Source organism: Acanthaster planci, linkage group LG03 (assembly GCF_054643075.1).
Source record: "Acanthaster planci isolate LZ-2023a linkage group LG03, COTS_SCS, whole genome shotgun sequence".
In the NCBI taxonomy this organism is placed as follows: domain Eukaryota; kingdom Metazoa; phylum Echinodermata; class Asteroidea; order Valvatida; family Acanthasteridae; genus Acanthaster; species Acanthaster planci.
Window position 1 is genome coordinate 19,107,797 of NC_141779.1, and position 26,769 is coordinate 19,134,565.

Below are 26,769 nucleotides of genomic sequence, written 5' to 3' on the forward strand. Positions count from 1 at the left end.
GTACAAGACTAAGTGCAAATTCCAAAGAGAAAAGGATCTGGTTCGTCAGATTTCCCAAGTGCAGAAAGCAGCGAAATCGAATGGGTACAATAATGGGTACATGTACATGTACATTAAACATAAGTACGCATTTTACAAATCCACAGCTTGGCTCCAAGAACATAACAATGTAGTTTATACTAATTATGATGGATGGGGGCCATACTAAGAAACGGCAATCTCGTGCGCACAGGAAAAATTACGATTACAAGTCTTTTTAAAGAGCACTAAAAATTTCACTTCAATTAGAAACTAATAGCGAACACGATTTAATGGGATTTTCTGAAGAAATAAATGAACAAAGCCAGAAAAGCTGAGAGAAAATGATCATCAAAGTCGCATCCCTGTAAATTTTTAATGGCCCGCTCACCCTTCCTGCCGCCAAGGTCATTTGTGCGCATGCGTACATAATTATGAATTTATTAGAGAAAGGTCTATTGGTAGTGCTGCATGTGTACTGTGGGTGGCTGAATATTATATTATAGAGTTATACATTTTTCCAGACTACCATAAAACTTCAAACTGTAAATGTTCATCTGCGTATATACGAGATTGCCGCATTGCACAGTTCTTCATGTATTTTAGATTCTGGGAAGTGATGGGTCAATTTTTGGCAGCCCATTTCTTTTTTAGATCAGGTAATTTTTAATTTCTATAAATCAATATATGTACCAGCAAAGATTTGTCAAAGCCCCTTTTCCAAGTTTGATTTTTTAAGAAGAAACGGAACGAAAAAATATTACAAATTCGAAAACCTTTACACGTTATTTTTCCCATCCAAGGGTTTCGGAAGCGCGCCATCAAGGGTCAACTTTCAGGCTCTGTTGAATGGATGCATATATGTATCTTGTGCATTTGTTTTGATAGACCAAGATTTAAACTCAAGCCCAAATTCAGCTAAATTCAAAATACATGTATATGACTTAACTTTCATTGGTCTCTGTGTGTACATCAGAGTTCTGACATTTGTCAAGCAAAATGAACAATATATGCTACGATATGCCACAAGGCAGATGATTCATGATGAATAAAAAGGCTACCGTATCGTTTCAAGAACAGAGGTAACTAAATATGACAAGAAAAATAACACAAAATATTATAAAGGGTGGGAGAAACAATGGTCGGATGGGCGCGACCAACGAGAAATTCAGCATGTTTGCACCAGGAAGAATAGCACGAGACTAATATTGAAGTTTCACCAGAACTGAAATAAAGTATCATGTATCTGTCACGACTCCACTGCTATTTTCTATTCATTCCTTATGCCATTGAGATATTTTTTAAGGGTGTTCCATTTCGAAGCAGGTATATTTACCATCATCACCACCAAGGGTAGTATCACCTCGTGCACAGGAATAAGTCGTTGGGTCCTGAAACGTTGAAAATTCACATAAACGTAACGCTTCACTTCGTGCGGTTAATAGGTCAATATATGCATTTTTGTCAAACGGGGGTACAGCAACATCAAGACCTCCAGGGACCATTTTTGGTAAAGGTGTTTCTAAGCATTGCCTTTCCACACATCCTCTCGTAGACGAGGAAAACCTAGTTCATACTTCAGGCAAACGCAAAAGCGAGGCGATCGATAATTTGATGTCACGAAACAATTTGTTGAGAAATTCACTGGTCATTGAAATGTGTTCACAAGTTTTTGCGAATTCCAGGCGCGAACAATTTGGTCTGATGTCACAACTCGCATTCGTTTTTGCTTTGGCGTCAAGTATGAATTTGGCCTGAAGAGGAAATCCATGGTAATGTACTCTTAACAATATATCAGCTCTTTAACACCCGACAGAAACTACACGACGCCAGCGCACTACGCAACGACAGTTTTCTCGAGCAGCACTGCGGCGTCGCACCGTTAGTTCCGGTACACTTTCTTTTTTGCGCAATTTGGCGTCGTAGTGCGTCGTGTCTTGACGTTTTTTCCATATTGCATTGCACGATAAAAAGATCACCCCAACGAATACTTTTGTCTAAAAAAATGGTTATTTGTGATGTCATAAAAAGTCTTGTCACTGAACCACCTCAGTCACAGATCAGGGAGTCGGCGAAGTATGGTAATATATACAGCACGAAACATGACCCAACGCAAAACGATACGGTGTGTGGCGGCATTAAGGTAGGCCTACCGAAATATCTGCTAGATCGAGAGTACCACGTTTGTACAAGAAAACAATGGAGAGGGAGCAACAAAAACAAAACACAACGCAAGGGGGCGTCGTCATGTCGTGACGTCACGTCATGTGTTGGGGACGCGACGAACGGTCTTGTGTTGGGGACACAAAAGAGAGGGAAGAGCGAAGAGGGTGTGTTTTTCTTCCACACTCCTCCTTGATTCCCATAACTACTGTATTTGACGCTAATACACTTGGTCTTACTTGTGTCCTCCACACAAAGGTATTGACGTCATCGTCACTGTCATCGCCGAAGTTGTCATTGTCCTCATCGTGCAAAAGATTCCATGAACTGCAAAAATCAATGTCACGTGAAAATGTTAAAAAAATAGACATAAAAAGGAGAACTAGTACTGACTTGACAGAAAATGAAAAGGTTACATTGTTGGAAATATGTACGGTATAAACAAACTGGAAGTTCTAAATTGGGATCTGAACTGTATTCACGATTAAAGAAAGCCATTGTTTGACAATCGTAACCGTTGGCTAATTAATACGTTTGGTTTGAGGTACAGTTTTGCCACTTCTTGTTCACTTATGAGAGAAACTAATGTTTTCCCCATGCTTCGATAAAAGATTTCGGCATAGGGATCTGCAATATGCACAAATGGGCGGATGGGAGTTGGGTTAAGGGGGACCACCCCGACATAATTTCTATTTCTTCTAATGGTGTGTAAAAAGTCCCAAAATGCAGCCTTGCCCCTCATAAAGGCCATAAAGAGTTACACGAAAACTTTCAACATCACCCCCCAAAAAAGTTTGGCGGTGATGCGTTTTTTTTTGGGGGGGGGAGCTTTTTGGTCGAGTTCGGGCGGCCTGTTCTTGACACGGGTTTCTTGTTCTCGCGCTCGAACGGCGGGAACACGACTCAAGAACACTGTTCTCGGAACAGGATCACACACCATCTCCTCGTTCGGGTTTTACAGGAACACACGGAAAAACTCGTGAGATTTTGATTTTTGAACAGCTGCAAAAAGTAGAGAGATGGCGTCCAAAGCCATAGACAATGGGAAGTTTTGCAAAACTAACATTTAAATATTTTCTGTAACACAGAAATGAATGTTCCTGTTTATATAGAAAAGAACTCAGACCATCCAAACATTAACTCTCGAATAACGTACATGGACGCCGCCATGTTGCCTGTTGCTTGTGACTAACTTCCAGCAATAACCAGTTGTACGTTCCCGGCGTTTGAGCGGCTGACCCAAGAACAAATCAAGCTGTTCGTGAAAATGCGAGATCAAGCCGCCCAAACTCGGCCTAACAGAGACGGAAATGAGTGGCTTATTTGAGCAAAGGCTAGTAGTAGCACATCGCACGTCATGCCGCCATTGTTGCTGACCAGCTGGCTGCAACTTTGTAACCTACCCATAGTCTACTGTTAACAGTAGTGTTCGACATCAACATTATAGGCAGTCGTAACGAATCTACCACTGGGTAAGAGCTCCTCGTGAATAAGTCTGGTTCCTTGAACAAATAGCCTGTCCGATTTGCGGACTTATGTCCGGGAATCAGTCTCCTTGCGAACGTTCAAAATCGACGCGCGCGCTGACCAGAGACCGACTTATCTTCAATCATACATCTATTGAACAAATAATGCTGAAACTGAAAGGTTAGTGATCATGGTTTGTTTACCGTTTCCTTCGGCTTCTTCTTTTCTTGTAAAAATAGACGGCAGCGCACACCGCAACGAGGAGAGATACCAGCACCACACAGATGCTGGCGATCACCCCAGCCTTGCCGGTCGCATACTGGCACCTATCACCGTGGTACCACTCGCTATCGGTGTTCAGGCAGCGGCAGACCGGGTTAGCGTGGTCGGCCTGGCTGCATTCCCCGTGGTCGTTGCAGTAGTCCATTGCGCGCTTGCACGGCGACCGGCACTCGACGTATCCGTCGATACACTGCAGCTCCAGATAAGGGTTCTGGCAAGACGCCAGACCGTTAGTTGTGAAATTGCAGAAGTTGGTTTCATCTGGAAGAAGGAATTAAAGTCATACTGTAACGTTGAGAGTGTCCGATGTGACTTGACTTCATCTGAGGAGGTGTCGTCACTGGCGTGGAACTACACCCACGTGCTCTTAAACTTGACGCGCCACACTAGTCAAAGAGCCCTGCAATGCGTGTTTCCAACGTCGTAATAGTTTCTAGTAATTGTGTTAGCCGAATAAGTATATACATTTTTTCTGATATTACCCAGTTACCCGTGACTTGACAGGAATTTTCTTAATCTGCCATAGAAAAATAATTGATGTCAAAACGTGGGTAGGTGGAACTTATTCATCAAAATGGTGAAGACAACTGTTCTCCCGCAATGTGAAATAATCCCAAACATCTGTTGACCGTGCTAAGGAAAATGGGGACGCTGATACACAGGCGCCGTAAAATTAATATTCCAATATTATAACCATAACTGCTTTTCTCGGTTCGGCTTCAGATTTGCCCATGGTAAAGGATAGATCTCCAAGGACATTCCTATTCAATTTTATGGACTGATTTTTTTCTAAAGCAGTTTGTTTGGTCGGCAAAAATAGTTGAGATGGCTGTGCGAAAATGATACCAATAAACAAAATAATATGGCCACCTTTGGTTGATGTAGGCCTAGAGGGCGCATATTATATCTCCAGCTCACAGATGTTTTGGCTGAAATGGCAGTCTGAAATAATAGTTCAGTAGTCTGATAAGTTGATGATTTTTCTTGGACCAAGAGCCGAAAATAAGGCCTCATGAATCAACCAAATACATAGACCGCTGTAAATTGTGAGTCTCATTGAAGCTGACATGTAACAAAGCGCAAAACGTAAACAAAAATGAACCAAAGGCTCCGCTCGCCAAGGTTCTGACAAAATGGAAATTCTTACCTCTAGGCTCGACGCAAGTGCTGCAGTTTATCTCCAAACTGAGGTTGCCAAGCCTTCCCCTAGCAACTGCTCGTCCCAGCGTTCGCTGATAAACCGCCATGGCTGAAAGGTCTTCATCTTGTGGAAGCATTGCTACGTAATTGTACACAACTACGTGTGGAATTACCACACTGCCTTCCCTGCATGACAACAAACATCGTGAATGAAGGGAATGGCTAAAGCTCCAAGTGACGATGGATTCGCCCTTTTTCCAATTTCTGAATTTCAGTGATTTTTGTTAACTCATAATAAAACCTGCACAATATCCTAACAAAATCTAAAGTAAACATCGACTGGGAACCTACCTCATTTCATCAGCCAAGCGAACCGCTTGAAATCCGTTTATCTTTTTGTAGTAAACTTTTGCCTTCAAAAACGGAAAGAAACATATTAGGCCCTAATCCCACATGTTTACAATGTCAGGTGTCAAGTTGTTATTGTGGCGCTGTTTTCTTCATTGATTTCAACGAATAACACTCACTTTTTTCACGAAATACGAAGATAACGCTTTGCAATACTCCGACGTTGCGTTTTCTGCCGGTCGGCATTTTGTCGAGATCTCTGAAATAGCAACCTCAACTCTGATAACTTTCTTAGGCTTTCCTGGAAGACGAAAGAGAACAATAGGAAGAAAATGAAAAACCCCAAGACAGCCGATTTTTTGTCTTTACGTTGTTAAAAAAGATTTCACAACCACATTTCTTGATGCCCAATCCCTTTATTTATCTGCTTATTCATGGCTGACCCTGAATGTTTTTCTTACGGTTTCGCTGTCATAAATTGAATTGCCTGAAATGTGGTGTCTGTGTCCTAATATAATAAAATAATGGAACCGAAGCTGAGCTTCACATTTATCCTCCAGTAATCTAGACATTCTTTTAATACGCGTTCACTGGCTGGTGAAATATTTCATGTCCTATGACCCCGAGTTGGACCTAGAGAGGGCACAATTTTCCTAGCAATGGAGGCTCCTTTAATCGGGAATCACTTCGCTGGTTCACAAACGTCTATAAAGTGCACGCATACTCTGCAGGGTCGCTACTAGCAAAATGAACTGCTTCCCCTTAAGGCGGATAACTCGGAGGGAAATCACACAGGGACCGATCGATTGAAAGAGTGTACAATGGACACTGCTCTTATCCTGTCATATTGTCGAACATATTGATGGAAGTTATAAAAAGAATAAAATCGGAAAAGGGTGTAAAAAGGTTTCACCTTTGAAGTTAGGTGTCTCATCCTTCGGTAACCCAGATGCATCTGTTGTTGCCATCCACGGAAAGTGTGTAGTAACGTTGAACAATTCAGTGGTGTTGGTTGACATTCCTGTTAGAACTGAAGTAGTGAAGTTATAGGGCGGTTCGGTAAAGTTACTGGGCACGGTAGTCTCGTTGCCTGGCACGTGGGTCGTTATATTGCCCGGCTGTTCAGTCGTCACATTGATGATGGATTGTGCAGTAGTACTCATGTTAAAAGGCGGTTCTGTAAAGTTACCGGGCATTGTTGTTTCGTTGCCAGGCACGTGGGTCGTTATATTGCCCATCTGTTCTGTCGTCGCATTGATGCTTGGTTCTGCAGTGGTACTCAGGTTAAAAGGCGGTTCTGTAAAATTACTGGGCATGGTGGTTTCATTGCCAGGTACATGGGTCGTTATATTGCCCGGCTGCTTTGTTGTAACATTGATGCTTGGTTCAGCAGTAGTACTCAGGTTAAAAGGCGGCTCTGTAAAATTACTGGGCATGGTTGTTTCATTGCCAGGCACATGGGTCGTTATATTGCCCGGCTGTTTTGTTGTCACATTGATGCTTGGTTCAGCAGTAGTACTCAGGTTAAAAGGCGGCTCTGTAAAATTACCGGGTATGGTTGTTTCATTGCCAGGCACAAGGGTCGTTACATTGCCCGGCTGTTTTGTTGTCACATTGATGCTTGGTTCAGCAGTAGTACTCAGGTTAAAAGGCGGCTCTGTAAAATTACTATGCATGGTTGTTTCATTGCCAGGCACATGGGTCGTTATATTGCCTGGCTGTTTTGTTGTCACATTGATGCTTGGTTCAGCAGTAGTACTCAGGTTAAAAGGCGGCTCTGTAAAATTACTGGGCATGGTTGTTTCATTGCCAGACACATGGGTCGTTATATTGCCCGGCTGTTTTGTTGTCACATTGATGCTTGGTTCAGCAGTAGTACTCAGGTTAAAAGGCGGCTCTGTAAAATTACTGGGCATGGTTGTTTCATTGCCAGGCACATGGGTTGTTATATTGCCCGGCTGTTTTGTTGTCACATTGATGCTTGGTTCAGCAGTAGTACTCAGGTTAAAAGGCGGCTCTGTAAAATTACCGGGCATGGTTGTTTCATTTCCAGGCACAGGGGTCGTTATATTGCCCATTTGCTCTGTCGTCGCGTTGATGCTTGGTTCTATTGTACTCAGGTTAAAAGGCAGTTCAGTAGAGTTCCTGGGCATGGTTGTTTCGTTGCCTGCCATAGAGGTCGTTTTATTGCCCGGCTGTTCTGTTGTCACATTGATGATTGATTCTGCAGTAGTGCTCAACTTAAAGTGCGGCCCAGGCTCGGCAACACCTGACATGCTTGTACTCATCGTTGGTTTGTCGAGGACAGTGGATGCCTGTCCTGATTCTCCTTTGCAGATTGAAAAAGAATCACTGTTTGTGGAATGGAAGGTTAGAACTTTGATTTGTTTTCCCTCACCATTTGTAGATCTTGCATGGGATACAGTCCATGCACATTCGTTCCCCTTTTTCACCACCTGGATTTTTGACGACCTTTTTCTGTCAAATTTGAAGTGAATACTCTCTAATGCCAAATTTATGGACAGCGGTGCCAAAAGGTCTCAAGTTTCTTATCGCCCGTAAGAGAAAGCTGATTTACGAAAGGAGATGCGAAAACAGTAACGACCCCGTTAATGATAAAATCTGTCCAATCGGCTTTGATTTTTCAGATGAAGAGAGTTGAGATAGTGGCTCGAGTTTGAATTAAATCTGTGATTGTACAGACGAAGTCGCGTCAGAAACCGTCAGTCACTACTGCCGGCGACAAAATGTTTTAAAAAGAGGATTAGCAGTTAATAACTTGTATTATACCTCATAATCCTCTTCCACTCGGAGGTAAGTATTTCAAATATTAACCCTGAGCGAGCCGGGTTCATTTGAATATCTCCCAGCCGAGGTCGGATTCCAACTCGTAAGAATTCAGCTGTCCTATGCCTGATGTTTTCTTTCAAACCTAGCAGGCATGTAAAATCCTCATCATTAATGTAACCGTCGAGTTTCAACTGAATCCAGCATACGGTTTTGCTGTTTGCAGTCATTTGAAGTTCAGGGCCACAGGCGTGTCAGCCTGCATGTGTGTGCGTGCATGCGGGGAAAAGGTACACATTTTTTGGCAGACCTGCCTCGGACAAACGGGCATTGGGCGAGAACGGCATGATGGCAGATTTTCATACAATTCGGAGCCAAAATGACTGCAAGACTTCAGAGAAAACAGTTATTGGGGGTTCAGCGCTTGGAAAAATGCACCACGACGACATCCGAACATATGTCGAGGGGGCGGATTCCACCAACGGGGTTCTCTTGGGTAATTAAAGGAACTATTTATTGATGAGATACAAGTAGCGATTAAGCGACATTCTGGAAGTAAATGAAATACTTCATTTTTAGTAACCCGAAAAAAAAAATAAGCCCGCTAAAGAGCGTCAAAAACAATGGATTTCTTACCTGTTACATTAGGGATTTGGGGACGAGTCACATTACTGTCTTCCTGACAAGCAACAAGTGGAAGGCTAGCTGCCATTCCAAAGACCACCACCACTGCCAGATCCAACAGTGCAGCCATAATGGTCGGCATGCAGTTTTGTTTTTTCAATGTTGCTTTTTTCAATTTAATTTGACAATTATCAAACCCGTTTTTTCTGGACAACTTTAAATTTGGTCCCACACCAGATGCTACGGCAGGCCCGAGTCTGCGAGACTACACAACCGACCAAACTGCAAAACAACGAGTGGATGAAATGTCCCCAGCTCGATAGTCTTTAAACATGCACCACCAAGCTGAACAGAGTACCACAACGATATTAGCAGCTGAAAATGATGGAGTTCATTGGTGTTTGTTACGGATTCAGCAAGCAGTCTCCACGATGAGAATAATTCCACAGATGTGCACAGCGCAGGACACAGACTACACAACACGCGCTATCGATTCCACTTTGTTGGTTTAAAGCTGGGGCGGCTTCAGAACAGCGAAAACACGCGAATGGGCCCTCCTTGCGAGTGCCATCTTTTAGACCTTTGCTCGGTGGTACTTCACAACTGATAACAAGAAACAGGTCGACCCCAAGGCTGCAAAGTTATTTCCCCGACAGTGTGGTTTCGTTTCTCGCGCACATACACACGCACGCACCTACACCAGAAAAACTAATCAAGTCTGCTAAACTTATACATGTCACGTAAATGGGCATTCATTTTTAACACAGTCACTCACGGTCGAAATCAATTTTGACATTAAAATTGGGGGGTACAGGGACTTTGGCAATCAGTAAAATAAATACATGTCCTAATTTTATCGATCGTTTCAACTGCAACAGGACATTATGTCAGGGGAATGTTACAGCCATTTTCAGGTTTACATACGGTTACCGGTGCTACATTTCCAACAAACAGCGTCTCAAAAATGACAACACAACTACCCCATCAGCATCACGATCGTTGCCATTCCTTAAGAAATGCAACACACACACATCTCTATCTCTATCGCATCCCCCTTACATCAGCTTACAAAACAATAACGTAACATTTGGGAATTGCCGACTTTGGCACAGTATCTGTGTTGTGGGACGACAGTGACACGTACAAATCTTCATCCAGCATACCGCTAAAACTGAACTGCTTTCTATACTGTATTTATTGTTTACACAACAATTAATAAGTCAAACAAGTACGAAAGTCTACATTTGTACAAATAAGTTATTTCAAAGTCCAACTATTAACAGCTCTTTATAAAAAAACAGGCAGCACCAAATTGTGTTAAATGATGTTAGAAATACACAGAGATATAATTTTGTTTGTTTTTATCCAAACGTTACAATTCACATTTAAAAAGTACAAGCGGCGAAATAAGCTAGACACAACATCTTTTTGAGAATTGTGCATTACAACGCAGACTAGGTCATTTCTATAAACGTAAAAGCAGTACATTAATTGCGTTTTTCCGGGGAATGAAGTTCAGAATAAAATTAAATACAATTTGGTAGCATGGATATTTTATTATTCTTTTCACAGTTGACGTTCTTACGCACTGTAAATTGTTAACAGCAATCATGTTTGAAACCACTGAGTGCCATGAGACATCACCTATCATAAGATGTAGTCCACTAAAGACAGTGTAAGCTCCGGTGAGGAACCCCCTGAAGATTGAAATGTGAGCAGTTCCAACACATAGCAATGCATCTGAGACGACAAAACACCTGATCCATGAAAACCATAACTAAATGCGGGAAAGCAAATAAAAGGCTAAAAATGACAAATCCAATCACAGAAAAATCTTTGACTGTGCTTGTATGAGCAGCTTCAAAATGTCCTAATGCTGCAGGCTTCAAAACCCTTTGGAAGGAGTTTCCAAGAGATGTTGTTTCAAGAGTTCGGCTCTATTCCCAATCCTCTGTAGCTTTTCCCAGAGTTAGCACAGCTGTGGCAGCACCTCAAAGTGATCCCCCGTGAATGGTACCATGCTTGTACCAACTATGTGCCTGTCTTTTGTCGAGGCAATTTCAGCGTACACAACTGTCCCCTTAACAGTGTTGCAGTTGAGTCCAACACAAGTCATCTGTCTTCAGCCAAGTCACAGGCTATTCATATTGACTGTGACACAAGCATTCTTTTGTTATTTTTCACACTTAGTTATGACTGTTTTTGTGATGGGACTTGAGTCTAAACTTGTTGGGGACTGGAATACCCCACATCCTCTTTCAGAGAGGGCAGCTGCGTGCTAATGGACAGTATGTTATCCTCAGCCATAGTCAATGTTTCTAGAGGGCAGCCGCAGTCTCTAACTATATCAATGCATGTACATGGATACAATCGCTCAGTAACTATCATTGGTTCCCCTTCATTTGTAACAGATTTGCTGTGACATTCAAGGCAATTAAGCAAACAGCGGCAGCCCAAGTCGCAAGGTGGTAATACTCAATGGAATACCTGTCACGCAGTTGAGTGAACATTGTTCAGTTCCACATCTTGCTGGTCATCCCACAGAGGTTCCTCAGCGTCGTGAAGGTGATCTGGGTGGTAAGAATAGCAAAGAGGGGGCAAAGGGAGTAAACCTTACTACCCTTGGCATGAAAGAAATGCCCTCAGATGGGGACTGAACTAGAAGGAGCTCAGCTACCATGGATGACAGAGTGAAAACATTGACATGAATGAGTGAGGATTTCTTGGTTTCCACGACTGCCAATACTGGATGGAAGCAAGTTGAAACCGGCTCTCATTTCCAGACCATTACGGAGGCTTAGGAGACATGCTATGGACACCTTCCAGTGAACAGCCACAAGTATGGTGGTCATTAGAGGAAAATCCTGAGAAATTCTTTAATAAATAAGTCTAATAGTTCAAAGCTATTCAAGAAAAAAGCAGAATGGGCCAGGAAAAGGGTGCTATAAAGACTCACCTGATGTGTAGTCTGTGGTTGGCGTGACGGAGATAACAAGCCACCCTAAGCAGGCACCGATGGCTCGGATCAAGTTGATAATAACCCAGATGTTGAGTTGTGCGTCTGCTTCTTCACTGTCCCTGATTTATCAAGTTGGAGCCGAGAGATATCATTAGGGCTGGATTTCACAGAAGCAACAGCTGGATATTACAGGCTCGTGTGCCGAGCACAAATGAGCCGGGAACCACTGAGAACAACACACTGCATGGCATTTTAATAGCTGGCAGCCCGCTTTTCCCCTGATGGTTGGAGCCTGAACACTTGTGGAACATAATCTCACTGCTGACAGCCAGGGTTGGATTAACAGTAATATAGGCCCTGGGCACCAGTGTTCCATAGGCTCTACTCTGCCTGAGGCATTGGCACTCATTTCATTGCGCTGATGACCACTGGAGCCTCACATGTCAGCTGTACTGCACCAGCTGGTTTAAAACTCCTTCCCCCCTCGGTCCAAAAATAAATCTGAGCTGTTAATGTGTATACTTTATGACTATCTGTCATATTCTCATAAGGCCTCAAATTTTTCATAGGGCCCTGAATTGTTCGTAAGTCCTGGGCACAGTGCTTTACTGTGCCTATTGGACAATTAGTCCCTGCCGGGCAACCACTATCAAAACAAAGATTTTCTTATTTCCTCAAGAATTTGGAAAAGGTGCATAACGCTGTAACACGGTACTTTCTGGAAGACATATTTTGATTGTACAAATATCACAGATGTTACAGACATTAAGACCGGTTTATACTTGGCATGATAGCAAGCACTAACATGAAACTGGGAAGTCGGATCATTAGTTGTTTTGCAAATATACAGAAATTGAACACATTTTCATTCGGTGAACTTTGCTCCATATCATTCTTGACATTTTTTCTTGGCTTTTGCATTGGCCTGAAGTATGAAATAAGCCCTTTTTCAAATATAAATTCCCACTTACCACAAAGAGCCACTCTCTGGACAGGTATCACCACTGGGGACAAAAGAAACCACAAGTAGCACTGAACGTCAGAGAACAAACTGTCTCATTACAACAAACTGGTTTACACGTCAAGCTGTCATCAACACTTGTACAATAGCGGCAAATTTCTGCAGTTGTGTTGTCAAACTCTTGACCATTTTCATCGGCATTCAGTGGGGCAAGGAATTCCAAGGAGAAAATTGAGAAGAAGTTATCAAACCATCTTCTGTCTTGTGAGTGCAAACTGGCAGGTACACGCAGTTTTCAGGAAAGCCATGCTAAACATGTGAATTCCTCACAACTGCCATTAATGTCAATCACTTCAGCAGTAGCCACCTGTGCTGTGGTCAGGCACTTCTTCTGCCGATTATTTCCTGAATGAATTTGCTGACAGAGGTACAAATGACAAATTGGAACTCTTTGAATGAGGAGTGACCAATGTTGTTCACGCCATTAGACAAAAAAACTTCAGACTTACCAGTATGGTGGTGTTGTCTTGAAAAACAAGCTTATTCTGTCATCTATAGCTGCGACACTAGCTGACATAATCAGTGAAATGAGGTAAACTAAAAATGGATAAAATATATGGAGAAAAAATAATGGTCAAAACGCAACATGATCTAAATATAAAACGTTTTAAACTGCACTCCAAAATACCTCTGCCAGTTCACCTCTTCCTATTGGTAGAGAGTCACATGGGTGGTTTATACCAGATTATAACCTACCGACATGTAAGTTTGCTTCCTGATACTTTCCTGCATTTACATGAAATTCTGACTTTTATTGGCTCTTATTTGATATTCATAAGCTCTAGCCCTCATACAAGACAAAGACTGAGATAAATGTGGGCATGTGCAATACAAGCCATGAGTCCGTACATCATAAGAGTCTGAACTACAACAATATTGCTGAGTCCTATGCCACTTCACGCAGTGCATGCTGGGAATGACGGTCTCAAAAAAAGGAAACTTTTGATAAGGCATGCCCAAGGCACATACCCAAGATGTGGCAAGAGAAGTATTTCACTAAGCGTGAGGTGAAACTGATTACCAAAAGTCGTTTTTTTATTTGAATTTTTCATGAAAAGGGCATATGAATGAAAAAGAGCTGTGATCGAGCGGTTTTCAACAAGAAAATTTAAAATTGACTGCAATCTGGCAATGATAGTGGACCTAGTCCAAGGACAAGTACGGTCCGGATGTTTTGTTTCAGAACATACAACTGCACCATACAGTGGCTCCTGGCAAGTAAAAAAATGATTAAAAACAAACCACGGAGATAATTATAGAAAGACTTACTTAAAATTGAAATGGCTCCAGACTGGAAGGTGATGAGTCCACGGAAGAACTGTTTGTCAGGGCGACCAATATCAAACCTATCACACCAGACAGGAAGATTATGGCATTGTAGATGAACAAGTTGATGATTTGCAAAGTTGATATAAGACTATCTGACCCTTCCTAGTAGTTCATAGGAATTGTACCAATGAAATTACAGGGCAAAAACTGATCATCTTTCCAATCAGTCAAGGTATGATATAACTCCTCATTAGAATTTGGGTTATTGAGGCCTATCATACGGACTCCCAATTTGATCAGTTCACCAAATCTCCACATCAGTGGGACGCTGTTTTTCACCCCTTGCACAGTTTTAATGCAGTCTTACCCACACTCATGCCCGGTCTGTTTTATAATGACCAGTTGATGGTAAGTTACTGGCTAACCAGTCACATGTTGACCAGTCACATGCTAACCAGTCACATGGTGGCCAGTCACAAGATGGCCATTTATTTCCATTGGGCTTTGATTTTGAACCACAAGGCTTTCTCTGTGAATCTGATTGGTTAACTTATTGCTTTGCATAGTGATCAGAGTGATGCTTGCACACCTCTCTGGTGGCACAGGATCCAGTGAAAGCATGTTTGATGTTATCTGGTCGTCTGGTGTATGGTCAGATCGGTCAAGTCAGTACTTATGATGGCTGGTGAACTGGTCAGAAGGGGAAGGTATGCAGTGGGCTTTAGGCTGAAGACTCACCTGTCAAAGACGGAGACGGTGCAGACAGTGAAGAGAAAGTAGTACATAGCAGAGGCTGGCTGAGCCAGGCGGCTGTAATGCTCTAGGAATCGCGTCTTGCCGGGAGTGTCGGAAGAGGGTACCTGACGCTGCAGTATGTAGACCATGACACACTGCCACAGCGCAAAGCCGGCCAGGAGACCATGACAGAACAGGCTGAAGGTCAGTAAGGCTCGGTGGGTGGTCTGAGGGGAATGAAAGATAGTCAGTGAAGACACAAAATGATGGAGCCTGACCTGACCATCAATCTGAAAAACGACTCAGTAGCTGGCATAACGTTCTGCAAAGCGGCAAGGCACTATTTCACAGTATAAACTAGCTCACCAGCCCTGAAATGAATGTAACTGTCCGTTGAGTAACGTGGAATGCATGTAACTGCTTGTGGAGTTACCTGGAATGCATGTAACTGCTTGTGGAGTTAACTGGAATGCATGTAACTGCTTGTGGAGTTACCTGGAATGCATGTAACTGCTTGAGGAGTTACGTGCAATACATGTAACTACTTGTGGAGTTACGTGCATTGCATGTAACTGCTTGTTGAGTTACGTGGAATGCATGTAACTGGTTGTGGAGTTACCTGGAATGCATGTAACTGCTTGTGGAGTTACCTGGAATGCATGTAACTGCTTGTGGAGTTACCTGGAATGCATGTAACTGCTTGTGGAGTTACTTGGAATGCATGTAACTGCTTGTGGAGTTACGTGGAATGCATGCAACTGCTTGTGGAGTTACGTGCAATGCATGCAACTGCTTGTGGAGTTACCTGGAATGCATGCAACTGCATGTGGAGTTACCTGGAATGCATGTAAGTGCTTGTGGAGTTACGTGCAATGCATGTAACTGCTTGTGGAGTTACGTGCAATGCATGTAACTGCTTGTGGAGTTACGTGCAATGCATGTAACTGCTTGTGGAGTTACGTGCAATGCATGTAACTGCTTGTGGAGTTACGTGCAATGCACGTAACTGCTTGTGGAGTTACGTGCAATGCACGTAACTGCTTGTGGAGTTACGTGCAATGCACGTAACTGCTTGTGGAGTTACGTGCAATGCACGTAACTGCTTGTGGAGTTACGTGCAATGCACGTAACTGCTTGTGGAGTTACCTGCAATGCACGTAACTGCTTGTGGAGTTACCTGCAATGCACGTAACTGCTTGTGGAGTTACCTGCAATGCACGTAACTGCTTGTGGAGTTACCTGCAATGCACGTAACTGCTTGTGGAGTTACCTGCAATGCACGTAACTGCTTGTGGAGTTACCTGCAATGCACGTAACTGCTTGTGGAGTTACCTGCAATGCACGTAACTGCTTGTGGAGTTACCTGCAATGCACGTAACTGCTTGTGGAGTTACCTGCAATGCACGTAACTGCTTGTGGAGTTACCTGCAATGCACGTAACTGCTTGTGGAGTTACCTGCAATGCACGTAACTGCTTGTGGAGTTACCTGCAATGCATGTAACTGCTTGTGGAGTTACCTGCAATGCATGTAACTGCTTGTGGAGTTACCTGCAATGCATGTAACTGCTTGTGGAGTTACCTGCAATGCATGTAACTGCTTGTGGAGTTACCTGCAATGCATGTAACTGCTTGTGGAGTTACCTGCAATGCATGTAACTGCTTGTGGAGTTACCTGCAATGCATGTAACTGCTTGTGGAGTTACCTGCAATGCATGTAACTGCTTGTGGAGTTACCTGCAATGCATGTAACTGCTTGTGGAGTTACCTGCAATGCATGTAACTGCTTGTGGAGTTACCTGCAATGCATGTAACTGCTTGTGGAGTTACCTGCAATGCATGTAACTGCTTGTGGAGTTACCTGCAATGCATGTAACTGCTTGTGGAGTTACCTGCAATGCATGTAACTGCTTGTGGAGTTACCTGCAATGCATGTAACTGCTTGTGGAGTTACCTGCAATGCATGTAACTGCTTGTGGAGTTACCTGGAAAGCATGTAACTGCTTGTGGAGTTACCTGCAATGCATGTAACTGCTTGTGGAGTTACCTGCAATGCATGTAACTGCTTGTGGAGTTACCTGCAATGCATGTAACTGCTTGTGGAGTTACCTGCAATGCATGTAACTGCTTGTGGAGTTACCTGCAATGCACGTAACTGCTTGTGGAGTTACCTGCAATGCACGTAACTGCTTGTGGAGTTACCTGCAATGCACGTAACTGCTTGTGGAGTTACCTGCAATGCACGTAACTGCTTGTGGAGTTACCTGCAATGCACGTAACTGCTTGTGGAGTTACCTGCAATGCACGTAACTGCTTGTGGAGTTACCTGCAATGCACGTAACTGCTTGTGGAGTTACCTGCAATGCACGTAACTGCTTGTGGAGTTACCTGCAATGCACGTAACTGCTTGTGGAGTTACCTGCAATGCACGTAACTGCTTGTGGAGTTACCTGCAATGCACGTAACTGCTTGTGGAGTTACCTGCAATGCACGTAACTGCTTGTGGAGTTACCTGCAATGCACGTAACTGCTTGTGGAGTTACCTGCAATGCACGTAACTGCTTGTGGAGTTACCTGCAATGCACGTAACTGCTTGTGGAGTTACCTGCAATGCACGTAACTGCTTGTGGAGTTACCTGCAATGCACGTAACTGCTTGTGGAGTTACCTGCAATGCACGTAACTGCTTGTGGAGTTACCTGCAATGCACGTAACTGCTTGTGGAGTTACCTGCAATGCACGTAACTGCTTGTGGAGTTACCTGCAATGCACGTAACTGCTTGTGGAGTTACCTGCAATGCATGTAACTGCTTGTGGAGTTACCTGCAATGCATGTAACTGCTTGTGGAGTTACCTGCAATGCATGTAACTGCTTGTGGAGTTACCTGCAATGCATGTAACTGCTTGTGGAGTTACCTGCAATGCATGTAACTGCTTGTGGAGTTACCTGCAATGCATGTAACTGCTTGTGGAGTTACCTGCAATGCATGTAACTGCTTGTGGAGTTACCTGCAATGCATGTAACTGCTTGTGGAGTTACCTGCAATGCATGTAACTGCTTGTGGAGTTACCTGCAATGCATGTAACTGCTTGTGGAGTTACCTGCAATGCATGTAACTGCTTGTGGAGTTACCTGCAATGCATGTAACTGCTTGTGGAGTTACCTGCAATGCATGTAACTGCTTGTGGAGTTACCTGCAATGCATGTAACTGCTTGTGGAGTTACCTGCAATGCATGTAACTGCTTGTGGAGTTACCTGCAATGCATGTAACTGCTTGTGGAGTTACCTGCAATGCATGTAACTGCTTGTGGAGTTACCTGCAATGCATGTAACTGCTTGTGGAGTTACCTGCAATGCATGTAACTGCTTGTGGAGTTACCTGGAATGCATGTAACTGCTTGTGGAGTTACCTGGAATGCATGTAACTGCTTGTGGAGTTACCTGGAATGCATGTAACTGCTTGTGGAGTTACGTGCAATGCATGTAACTGCTTGTGGAGTTACGTGCAATGCATGTAACTGCTTGTGGAGTTACGTGGAAGCAAGGCATTCAAACCACATGTGACTTGTTAATTTTGAAACCCTGCTGTGTTCACATGTTCACCAAAAAGGGTTGAAAAACCCTGTCTGTCATGTCATCAAAACTAAAATAATGTAGACCAACCAAACTTGTTTAACAAACATATGACTGCATACCAATGCAACTTGGGTGGTGGTTTTTTGAGTTTCTGCTTGTGGCTGTTGATTGTTCAGTTCTCGCTCCCTCTGTCGTGCAAGTCTGCCTTTGTCTTCACCCTTGAAACCACCTGTAAATTAGAAATGATTTACAAAATGACATATGACTTCGGCTGAAATACAAAAGCAAAAGTCAGTGTTTTCCACGGCCGAAAATTTTGGCAGGGCGGTAGACAAAATTGCAGGCGCGAAGTGCGAAGCCCTTACGGCATGGGGTCCGGGCCTGCTTAAGGGCCTCAGAAAATGTTGGATTCGAGATGCTCTGTGGTGCATTCTGGGGCAATTTCCAGTCCGCTTTCGTCTGTAATTTGGCCCAAAATCTGACAGCATTTACAACGTGAAATATTGGCTAGGATATTCTTCAGGAGGAAAATAGCAGGGCGGCACAAATTTTAGCAGGGCGGCAAAATTTTAGCGGGGCAGGCCCAAAATTTTGGCAGGGCGGTCCGCCCTGCTAAAACAGCCCGTGGAGACCGCTGAAAAGTACATTACTATATGCAAAAAGGGGCTCTGAACAAACCTGTTGCTGTGTTTTGTAAATAGTGTGCCTAGAACCATGATAACATGTGCACAAAGTGGCCTGACTAGTATGTTTCAGCTTCAAAATCTGTAGACAATTCAGGTCAGGAGCCAACATCATAACTATGCTCCCACTTTAAGCAAAGAATCTCTGCAAAGTATGGCAAAGAAATTACAGTGCAGTTCATGAAAGGGCCAGGAATCCAACCTGCGCATGTATCCTGGAAGTGTGGACTGTTTTTAAAGTGATTTTAAAGTGCAGAACGTTTGTGCTAGAATAGTGGGCACAGTACATGTATGTAGACAGGTGAGCCTGTGATTAGCAAAAACAGCATCCTCCCTGTTCATATCGAGCAGGAAGATTCTGTGGACTACCTCACCAACAAGAATCCCCTTCATTCTGTCAGATTTACACCTGGACTATAAAAACTTTGGGGAAAAAAGCACACTGGAATTCAAACGGGGCAGGAATGGACGACCTGACATGGTACCGCTTTGTATCAATGTTCAACACCACCAAACGTCCAAATCTTGCCAGTGGCTTACTTTTTCTCTCCATGAAGAGCTTTCCGACAGGTTGGCTGGGCAAGACTGCTGTGTGCGACGGCTGCTGTTGCTGCTGCTCGTCTCTTGTCTGCTTCTCAGGGCTGATGATGTCCTCTGCGGCCACCATGATGTCCAGTGACATACCTGAGTGGCAAACACAAAACACTGGTTACGAACACATCAATACCCTGAACTATTAGTTATTTCAGATGCGTGTTAGAAATCCGGAACCAGAGCAAACGTAAAATCTGGGAGTCAGATTGGCGTAGTGGGTCCCTCCTCACCTCTAACCTCTGCAGACCAGGTTTGACTCCCAGCCCGATTCCACCTGTGGATTGGGTTTTCAGAAAATTCTTCTGAGGTTTTCCTCCCACCTCTAAAACTGTAACTTCTTCTCACTGTCTTTTTCCGCAGGTTTGTCATCTACTGTGACTGGGATGCTTTTGAGGAATCCTTAGTTTCATAAACAGAAATGTGCAATAACAAAGATATTGACAGTGTACAAAAACATGTATACATGTACACCGCAGTGGACTTAAATACAACCATCAAAAACTCACAGCCAAAATGTGGCGATACTTGCAACTGGCAAATAGGTTGGCTCAAGATATTGATGCCATTTTGAATTTGGATTTTCATTAGCTTGGCCTGTTTTCCACCGAGTTAATGTCTGGTTCCTTGTTTGCCTTGAAAAATACCTTAATTAAGCAGTGTTATTACCACAAGTACTTTCATCATGTAACATCACTAACCTTCACCATCTGCATGGTAATTTTCATCCACTGAGGTAGGGGGCCTACAGAAAAAACAAACCCAGATAAATCTAGAGGGCCGACAGTAGGGTTACTATGATGACAAAATTATTGTCAGTACTAAGTATGTTACCAATAGATTTTCCAGTGTCTTATTTGATGAATATGCTTCTAATAGTGATGACAAATTCTAAACTATAAGCAAGCTTAACTTGTTTCAATGTAATGGAAAATGTTAGACTAGACAAAAACCACTAGCCAATAAGGATGCTTTTTCTCATCCAAAATAGCCCATGCAAGACTTGGGGGTCATTTTACTTTGACTTTCTCTTCTTTTTGACTTTGCCCGGCGGCGGGGGTCTCCCGTGGCCTTTGGACGTTCCCGCATCATCTTCATCATCTGCACTATCATCTGTGGGACAAAGATAAACGACCAATTTCTGAAAATGAGTGAGATTCAGGGGCAATTCCAAGGAGATGTTCAACAAAACCTTGTACAGGAAAAAAACAGTTAACCAAAGAGTAATGGAATGTGTATTTCCCATGACTGACACTCGACTAATATTTCTTGGGCAAGCAAGCTTGATAGGTAATGCGCGACCAAACCTGGCATCACTGGCGTCTCTTCTTTACAAGTCACAGAGTGGCATTTGTAGCCCATACCTGCAAAGTGTTTGGACTGAGGCCTGCGAGGCTTCTTCTTAGCTGTAGATCCAGCCGCCTCATTGTCGCGTAGGACTTCATCGCTGACTGACCGCGGGAGTCGCGACTGTCGGTGCTCCGCTGTCAACAACCAAATTCAAAACACAGGATTCCCGTCCAAGATGGCAAGAAAATTATTAAGAAATTAATTGCAGACTTTGTAAGAGCAATAACAGTTGGATATTTTAATCGACTTTATCTTCAACTGTTTCTTGCATATTCTTTCTATTGGTGTTAAACAGACTTTGTAAGCTTGTGAAAATCTAGACAACTATGACATCCTCCCCCCAGGATTATGGGTTTGGGTTGGAGTACAACAACGGAGGCAGGGGTGAGGGGTGTTGGGGACTGGCCTAGAGGTGGGAGTGTTATGGTTGCAGGGTTACCTTTCTTCCTCCTTGATGAACCTGGAGAAGACTTCAAGTTGTTGATGGCTGGGGTACTGACTGAGATTTCTCCATTTACTGTATCTGGGGTTGGGTGCAGAAGGAATTCAAGTCTGAGTTACTACCTCTGCCTTTCATGCACTTGTTTTCTTGTTACTGTTGGATTGGGAAACTTACAGGTGGGGAGTTAGACTCAAAATATCCACGATGAAGAAATGAGAGCATCTACTGAGAGCAACCACAGCGTAGGGAAAACAGAAAGTATATGCTTCATTAAGCCGCTTTAAAACAATGGCATCACTACAACCTAATGGGCAACTTTCAAGGACCTAGAATATTATGTTAATTCCATCCTAGCCAGTGCTATGGTTCAGTTTGGCCACAAGTCCTTCCATTAATCTGGTCACAAACCCACTTGTGGAAGGATAAACGGCAAAGGAATGGTTTTGTCACAGGTCATTTCTAACAGCTTTAGTAACTTGAGTTAAGCCTGGATGACTCGTAGGAAGTTTGATGGACCTGATTACAGCCCCTAATTCTCACCATCAGCCCCACTCTCAAAGTCATATCCATGTGTCATTTTTTTTTTCCGTCGCGGCTTCTTGGCTGGGGAGTCTGCCCCGTTCTGGCCGCTCTGCACGAGATTCTCGCGGCTGCCCATGACTGGGGAGTCCACTTTGAACTCCGAGGGCAGAGTACGCTGTTTGCTGACAGACGACTGCTGCGAATCGCTGACATCGGCCGCACCTGTGACAAACACGATACTTGATTTAAAGAGGGGAAAATGTGGAACTTTGTCAAGGAGAGTGTACCCTGTCTTTGCGTAACTGTACACTAGTAGTAAGATGTTACAGAACTGAAAGACAGCCACCCATAAACACATATGTAAATGGGTAACATCCTTTACAAAATCTTCTCTCTCCTTGTAAATGGCTTTCTAGTGTTGTCTTTCAGGCCACTGCATGGCAAAGTTGCAAGGATATAACAAAATGAATAAAGGTACAGAATTCTGGAAGCCACTTTGACTAGAAGCATCCTTCCGCTAGTATGTGGACACAAGGTGCACACTGGAAGACATTGGAGACTGTAGAATTGAACAGCATTTAGTCTTGCATGCTTAGAACGTCCTTCCCAAAACACCCAAGGATCTGTGCCCATTCACTGTGTTTTCTCATGATGAGGACACCATTCTTGTAAGAAGAAAAACTTGTAATCTCCATCTCTTGTTTTAGGATGGAGCAGACAGCTGCCCACTCAAGGACACAGCTTGAGGACATGTGGACAAGAACTGGTTCTGGCATGTTACCTTCTGCCGTTTTCTTCTTTTTCTTCTTTGGTCGCTGTGCTTGGCCAGATGATGAACCTGTTGTGTGGACATTTAGGCAATCAAGCAGATTCATTTCAAGATACATGTATGAAGGGTTTAGCATAATGGACTTCTAGCCTACATTGTTATGAACTTTCTAGAGAGTGTTTTTTTCAGGAAACATAATAAAAGACTAATCTTGCAGTACGTGCAAATCAGAATGTAAACGCATAAAGCTTGGTAATAACTCTGCTGAAAAGCAGCACAAAAGCAATCATTGAGCAAAGAATAGCCGGATGGTGAGGCGTTAGGTAGGCGTATCATGTGGTCCGGCATCTGGGCACAATTTGTGGGGCTTGTCAGTCCTAAGTTTGTACATACCAGGTTCACTGGTTAGGAGTGGAGGTAGGCTTCGTCTCTTCACCGAGGCATCCTAGAGAACAGAGCATGCCAAAAATGTGAGGTTGGTGAATTCAAGCCCTGATTTTTTTCTGAAAATTGTCGGCCTGATGGTTTAAATAGGGAAGGCCCTATTCACGACGTCTGAAGAGACACGGATCAGGCATTGTTTGGTCACGGCTGCTTTTTTGGCAAATATTTGTTGAAAAAGTGGAATTCTAGATTTCTGTGTAAGTGATTCATCAAACAAAGCAAGATTCAAAATCCTAAGCCACTTCAATGGTATTTTGATATTTGGAGATATAACCATGAATGTTTGGTCTCTAGACTAAAGGCCCCCTAATTATTTTTCCAACCCAAAGTTTCCAACAATTTTTCTATTGTCAATTTCAAATGAATCCTTACTACGATGTGAGTTTTCATTCTTGTAACCTAAATTACAATAACAAAAGTTACAATGCTGCTAAACCAACTTCTAACAAATTCAAAACGTCAAAAGACCAGGACCCTCAACCCTATGCCACCAGTCTCAGAGAGCCCAGCATGAGACACAAATTACACATGGTTCCACTCCCACTTAGTAAATGCATAAACATGGAAAATGTGCTGCATGTAAGTGCTATTGCTAGTACTGCACACCAGACTACACATGTATCTGGTAATGGACTATTACACTACTCAAGAAAGTTAAGGACCACTTTTTCTTAACTTGTAATTTTTTTCAAGCAATGAGTGGTGTCTCGTTCTTTCATTTTTTGTTTGTCTAGATTGTGTTCACATTGGAATAAAAACTTCAAAAAATGTTTCAAAACAGCAAATGCACATTTTCAGCAGTAAAATATCTTACATAAAAAAGTACAAATAATAAGACGATGTCCGTACAATTTGTTTGGCCGGTAATTTGCATTAATTCATCACTCTTGGAAATTAGAAAATGTGTTCTGGACTTACAAAATCATACGTCAGATGTGACAGTGACACGAAAAAACATAGAGCCCTAATTTCTGGAATTACCCATAATTGAAATGCTTGTATCCCACTATTTCGGATATTTAAATTAGGACTTTAGTTAGTGTGTTTACACGTGATGCAGATTTACACATGCATGACATGCAGGAGGTACGCGCACAGTTGACTTTACGTTTATGTACATTCATTGTGAATAACCAGTCAGTGTCTCTTTCATATTCCACATGACCAGGGACTAGTGAAGGAACGTGCACACAGCCCGTGGAGTCGAGGTTGAAACAATTCAATTCATATCCAGCACCAGACTATTCATCTGGTTGATGCCATGCAAGAAAGGTGCCACATGAAGTGACTACTGTTTTCTTGGAAATTTTTTGAAAGTGTTATTGCTAGTATTTTGCAACTTTAATTTTTACTTTTATTAATGTACAGGGATCCCAAGACTCTGCTCAGGATAATTTTGAAAACCCATTAGACTTTTTTTCATTATTCATTATGCTTCGTTGGTGTACATACCGCATATCGATAGCAAGTACGTGTCCATGCAAAGGGAATCAACCTTGAAAGTAGACTAGCTCTCAGTCCGTCTTGCATCATGCCATTTGTTCGCGGACGCCCTACAAGCTGATTTAAATGTACTTTGCATCCATTTTTTAACCATTCCCGACAGGGAAAACGATGATTTTTATCAAATACGCCTAATAACTTTTTGGAAAATTATGAAATTTTTTGGCGGCTGTTTCAGCAGTATGCGGGCGGCGGATAGAAATCTGGGATGTTCATTCTCATAATCTAACGTTAGGAACATGGCATGAAATAAATTAGCACTCGCAGTCTTGGCCTTACTACTACTAGTAGTAGGCCTAACATGCCTAGGCACTAAACCTGACAAAAAGTTATCATATGGTAGACATAGCAAGGTAGGTTAAGTGCGGGAATTTTCAACCCGGAGGCAAATTTGACCAACTGCATTCAAAACTAAACTGCCAGTCGAATTTCTTGCTTTTCTTATCATGCTTATACATGTTATAGGGTCGAATATCTCTACTTTTACCCTAACTCTAATTCCTTCAAATTTAACACAGCCTATGTTAGAGTGTCAGATTGATTGTCATTAACAGACATGAGAAGAGTTGTCACCCAGACAAAGGAGATACATGTATATATGTAACCATACGTATGAAGCCAAACCACGATGGTTGTGTTTGTATTGCGCATACCCAATGTGTATTAGACTTGCGTTGCAGCCGTTCCTTGTTATATCAACAGTAAAAACACCATCGATTTGTGTGAATTGCGGGAGTCAAGCGGTTACGGCATAATGGTTTGTGATGCAAGGGGTGTGGGTTCGAATCACGGGTCGGAATTATGGGCAGGGAGGTTTTTTTTTTAAGGAAAATAAAGCCCGAATGCTATTGGAGCCTAATTTCACACGTGAAGTTTTTATGGTTGGTTGAGCATCTAGATGTCATGCATTGTGCATGGTTGTGAACCGTAATTTGGCTTCATATGTGTGATTGCATATATAGCTAAGACAAAGTTAGTTAGGGCCTACCAACCATGCCAACCACAACCTGACCAACGCCTTACCAAAAATTACAATAATGTAAAAAAACGTGAATTTTACGAAACAAGAAATACAGTGACGTCTGGAGTTTCAATACTTCACTCTTGGACGTGAAATGTCTAGAGTTCCACAGAATGAGATGGTAAAAACCTCAAAATCTTGACGTTATAGTTCTTACCACGGAAGTCGCCATTTTGAATTCCACAGACCTTTGCTTTAGAGCAGCGCCCTCTTGTGACAGGAGATTTTTCATATTCAAATCTTCGGCATATTATTTTTGTTATTACATTACGCAATATTCTGTTTGACATGATCACGGGCCGTTTGACTTCTGTAAAGAGTTGTGTCGATTATTTCAATTGCATATACATATTTTCTTGGAATGAATAAATATTATGTCTTTCAATTTCTTCTCTGTATATCTAATTTGATGAAAATGGCCTATTTATGGCCAGTGCATGAATTTCGAAACTGTTGATGAAATAAATTACTATTTTTCGTTCATGAATGTAGCTGACCGTAATGTTCTGGGCCCAGGACGTGTGTAAATTTGCTAATAATTCCAATCTGAATATGACTTACTTTTCAATTTGTCTCATTATGTTCCCGATAGATGGCGAGCTCTATAACCAAACTGTTTGCTTTTAAACTACCCTTAAGTCGCGTTACAACGATTGACTTTGAAACTCGTTCGGATGAAAATTTGTTTTTAATTAAACTGGACAAGAATTTTATGCCACTCTTTAGATAAACGAACTGTAACATCATCTTAACGTTTAAGTTAGTCAAGGCTGCTCATGCATCATGTGATCTGCTTGAGTGTTCTGTTGAATGGATTATTATTTGGCGTATATAGGCACCGATTGAACAAAATCAAAATAAAAGAATTAAAAAGCCCTATTAAATGCAACGGATGCTTTTAGTTCTGAATAATTTACTCATTTGAATAGGAGAGGCACGGCCCTCTACTTGACGGAGTATGCTTCGACATAAAGTTCGACCAAAATATTATGCCTAAAAAGAAACGGGTAGGTAGGAAAATATCCGTGATCATTGGGCTGTGACGTTTTGTACGGG

At 42.6% G+C, this 26,769-nt stretch overlaps 2 protein-coding genes across 4 annotated transcripts; both read right to left on the minus strand.

Moving 5' to 3' along the window:
* Positions 1-660: 660 nt before the first annotated feature.
* LOC110991179 (uncharacterized) lies at positions 661-9,406 on the minus strand. 3 transcript variants are annotated; one of them, XM_087134939.1, is made up of 8 exons: positions 8,842-9,406; positions 6,332-7,744; positions 5,598-5,719; positions 5,422-5,483; positions 5,078-5,256; positions 3,852-4,191; positions 2,421-2,508; positions 661-1,409 (listed from the first exon to the last, which is right to left on the minus strand). In XM_087134939.1, the coding sequence occupies exons 1-8, from the start codon at positions 8,969-8,971 to the stop codon at positions 1,320-1,322; spliced, it is 2,424 nt and encodes an 807-aa protein (XP_086991065.1). In that variant the 5' UTR covers positions 8,972-9,406; the 3' UTR covers positions 661-1,319. The 3 variants fall into 3 exon arrangements, with proteins under 3 accessions (XP_086991065.1, XP_086991064.1, XP_086991066.1); XM_087134938.1 differs by having other exon boundaries at positions 6,332-7,747; XM_087134940.1 differs by having other exon boundaries at positions 6,332-7,770.
* Positions 9,407-10,001: 595 nt separating this feature from the next.
* LOC110973039 (transmembrane protein 237-like) lies at positions 10,002-25,928 on the minus strand. Its single transcript, XM_022223463.2, has 16 exons — positions 25,871-25,928; positions 23,139-23,190; positions 22,758-22,814; positions 21,995-22,198; positions 21,452-21,535; positions 21,027-21,146; positions 20,682-20,775; positions 20,364-20,407; positions 19,612-19,755; positions 18,508-18,617; positions 14,817-15,040; positions 14,079-14,155; positions 13,259-13,346; positions 12,760-12,792; positions 11,786-11,907; positions 10,002-11,399 (listed from the first exon to the last, which is right to left on the minus strand). The coding sequence occupies exons 1-16, from the start codon at positions 25,883-25,885 to the stop codon at positions 11,320-11,322; spliced, it is 1,548 nt and encodes a 515-aa protein (XP_022079155.2). The 5' UTR covers positions 25,886-25,928; the 3' UTR covers positions 10,002-11,319.
* Between the last annotated feature and the right edge of the window lie 841 nt (positions 25,929-26,769).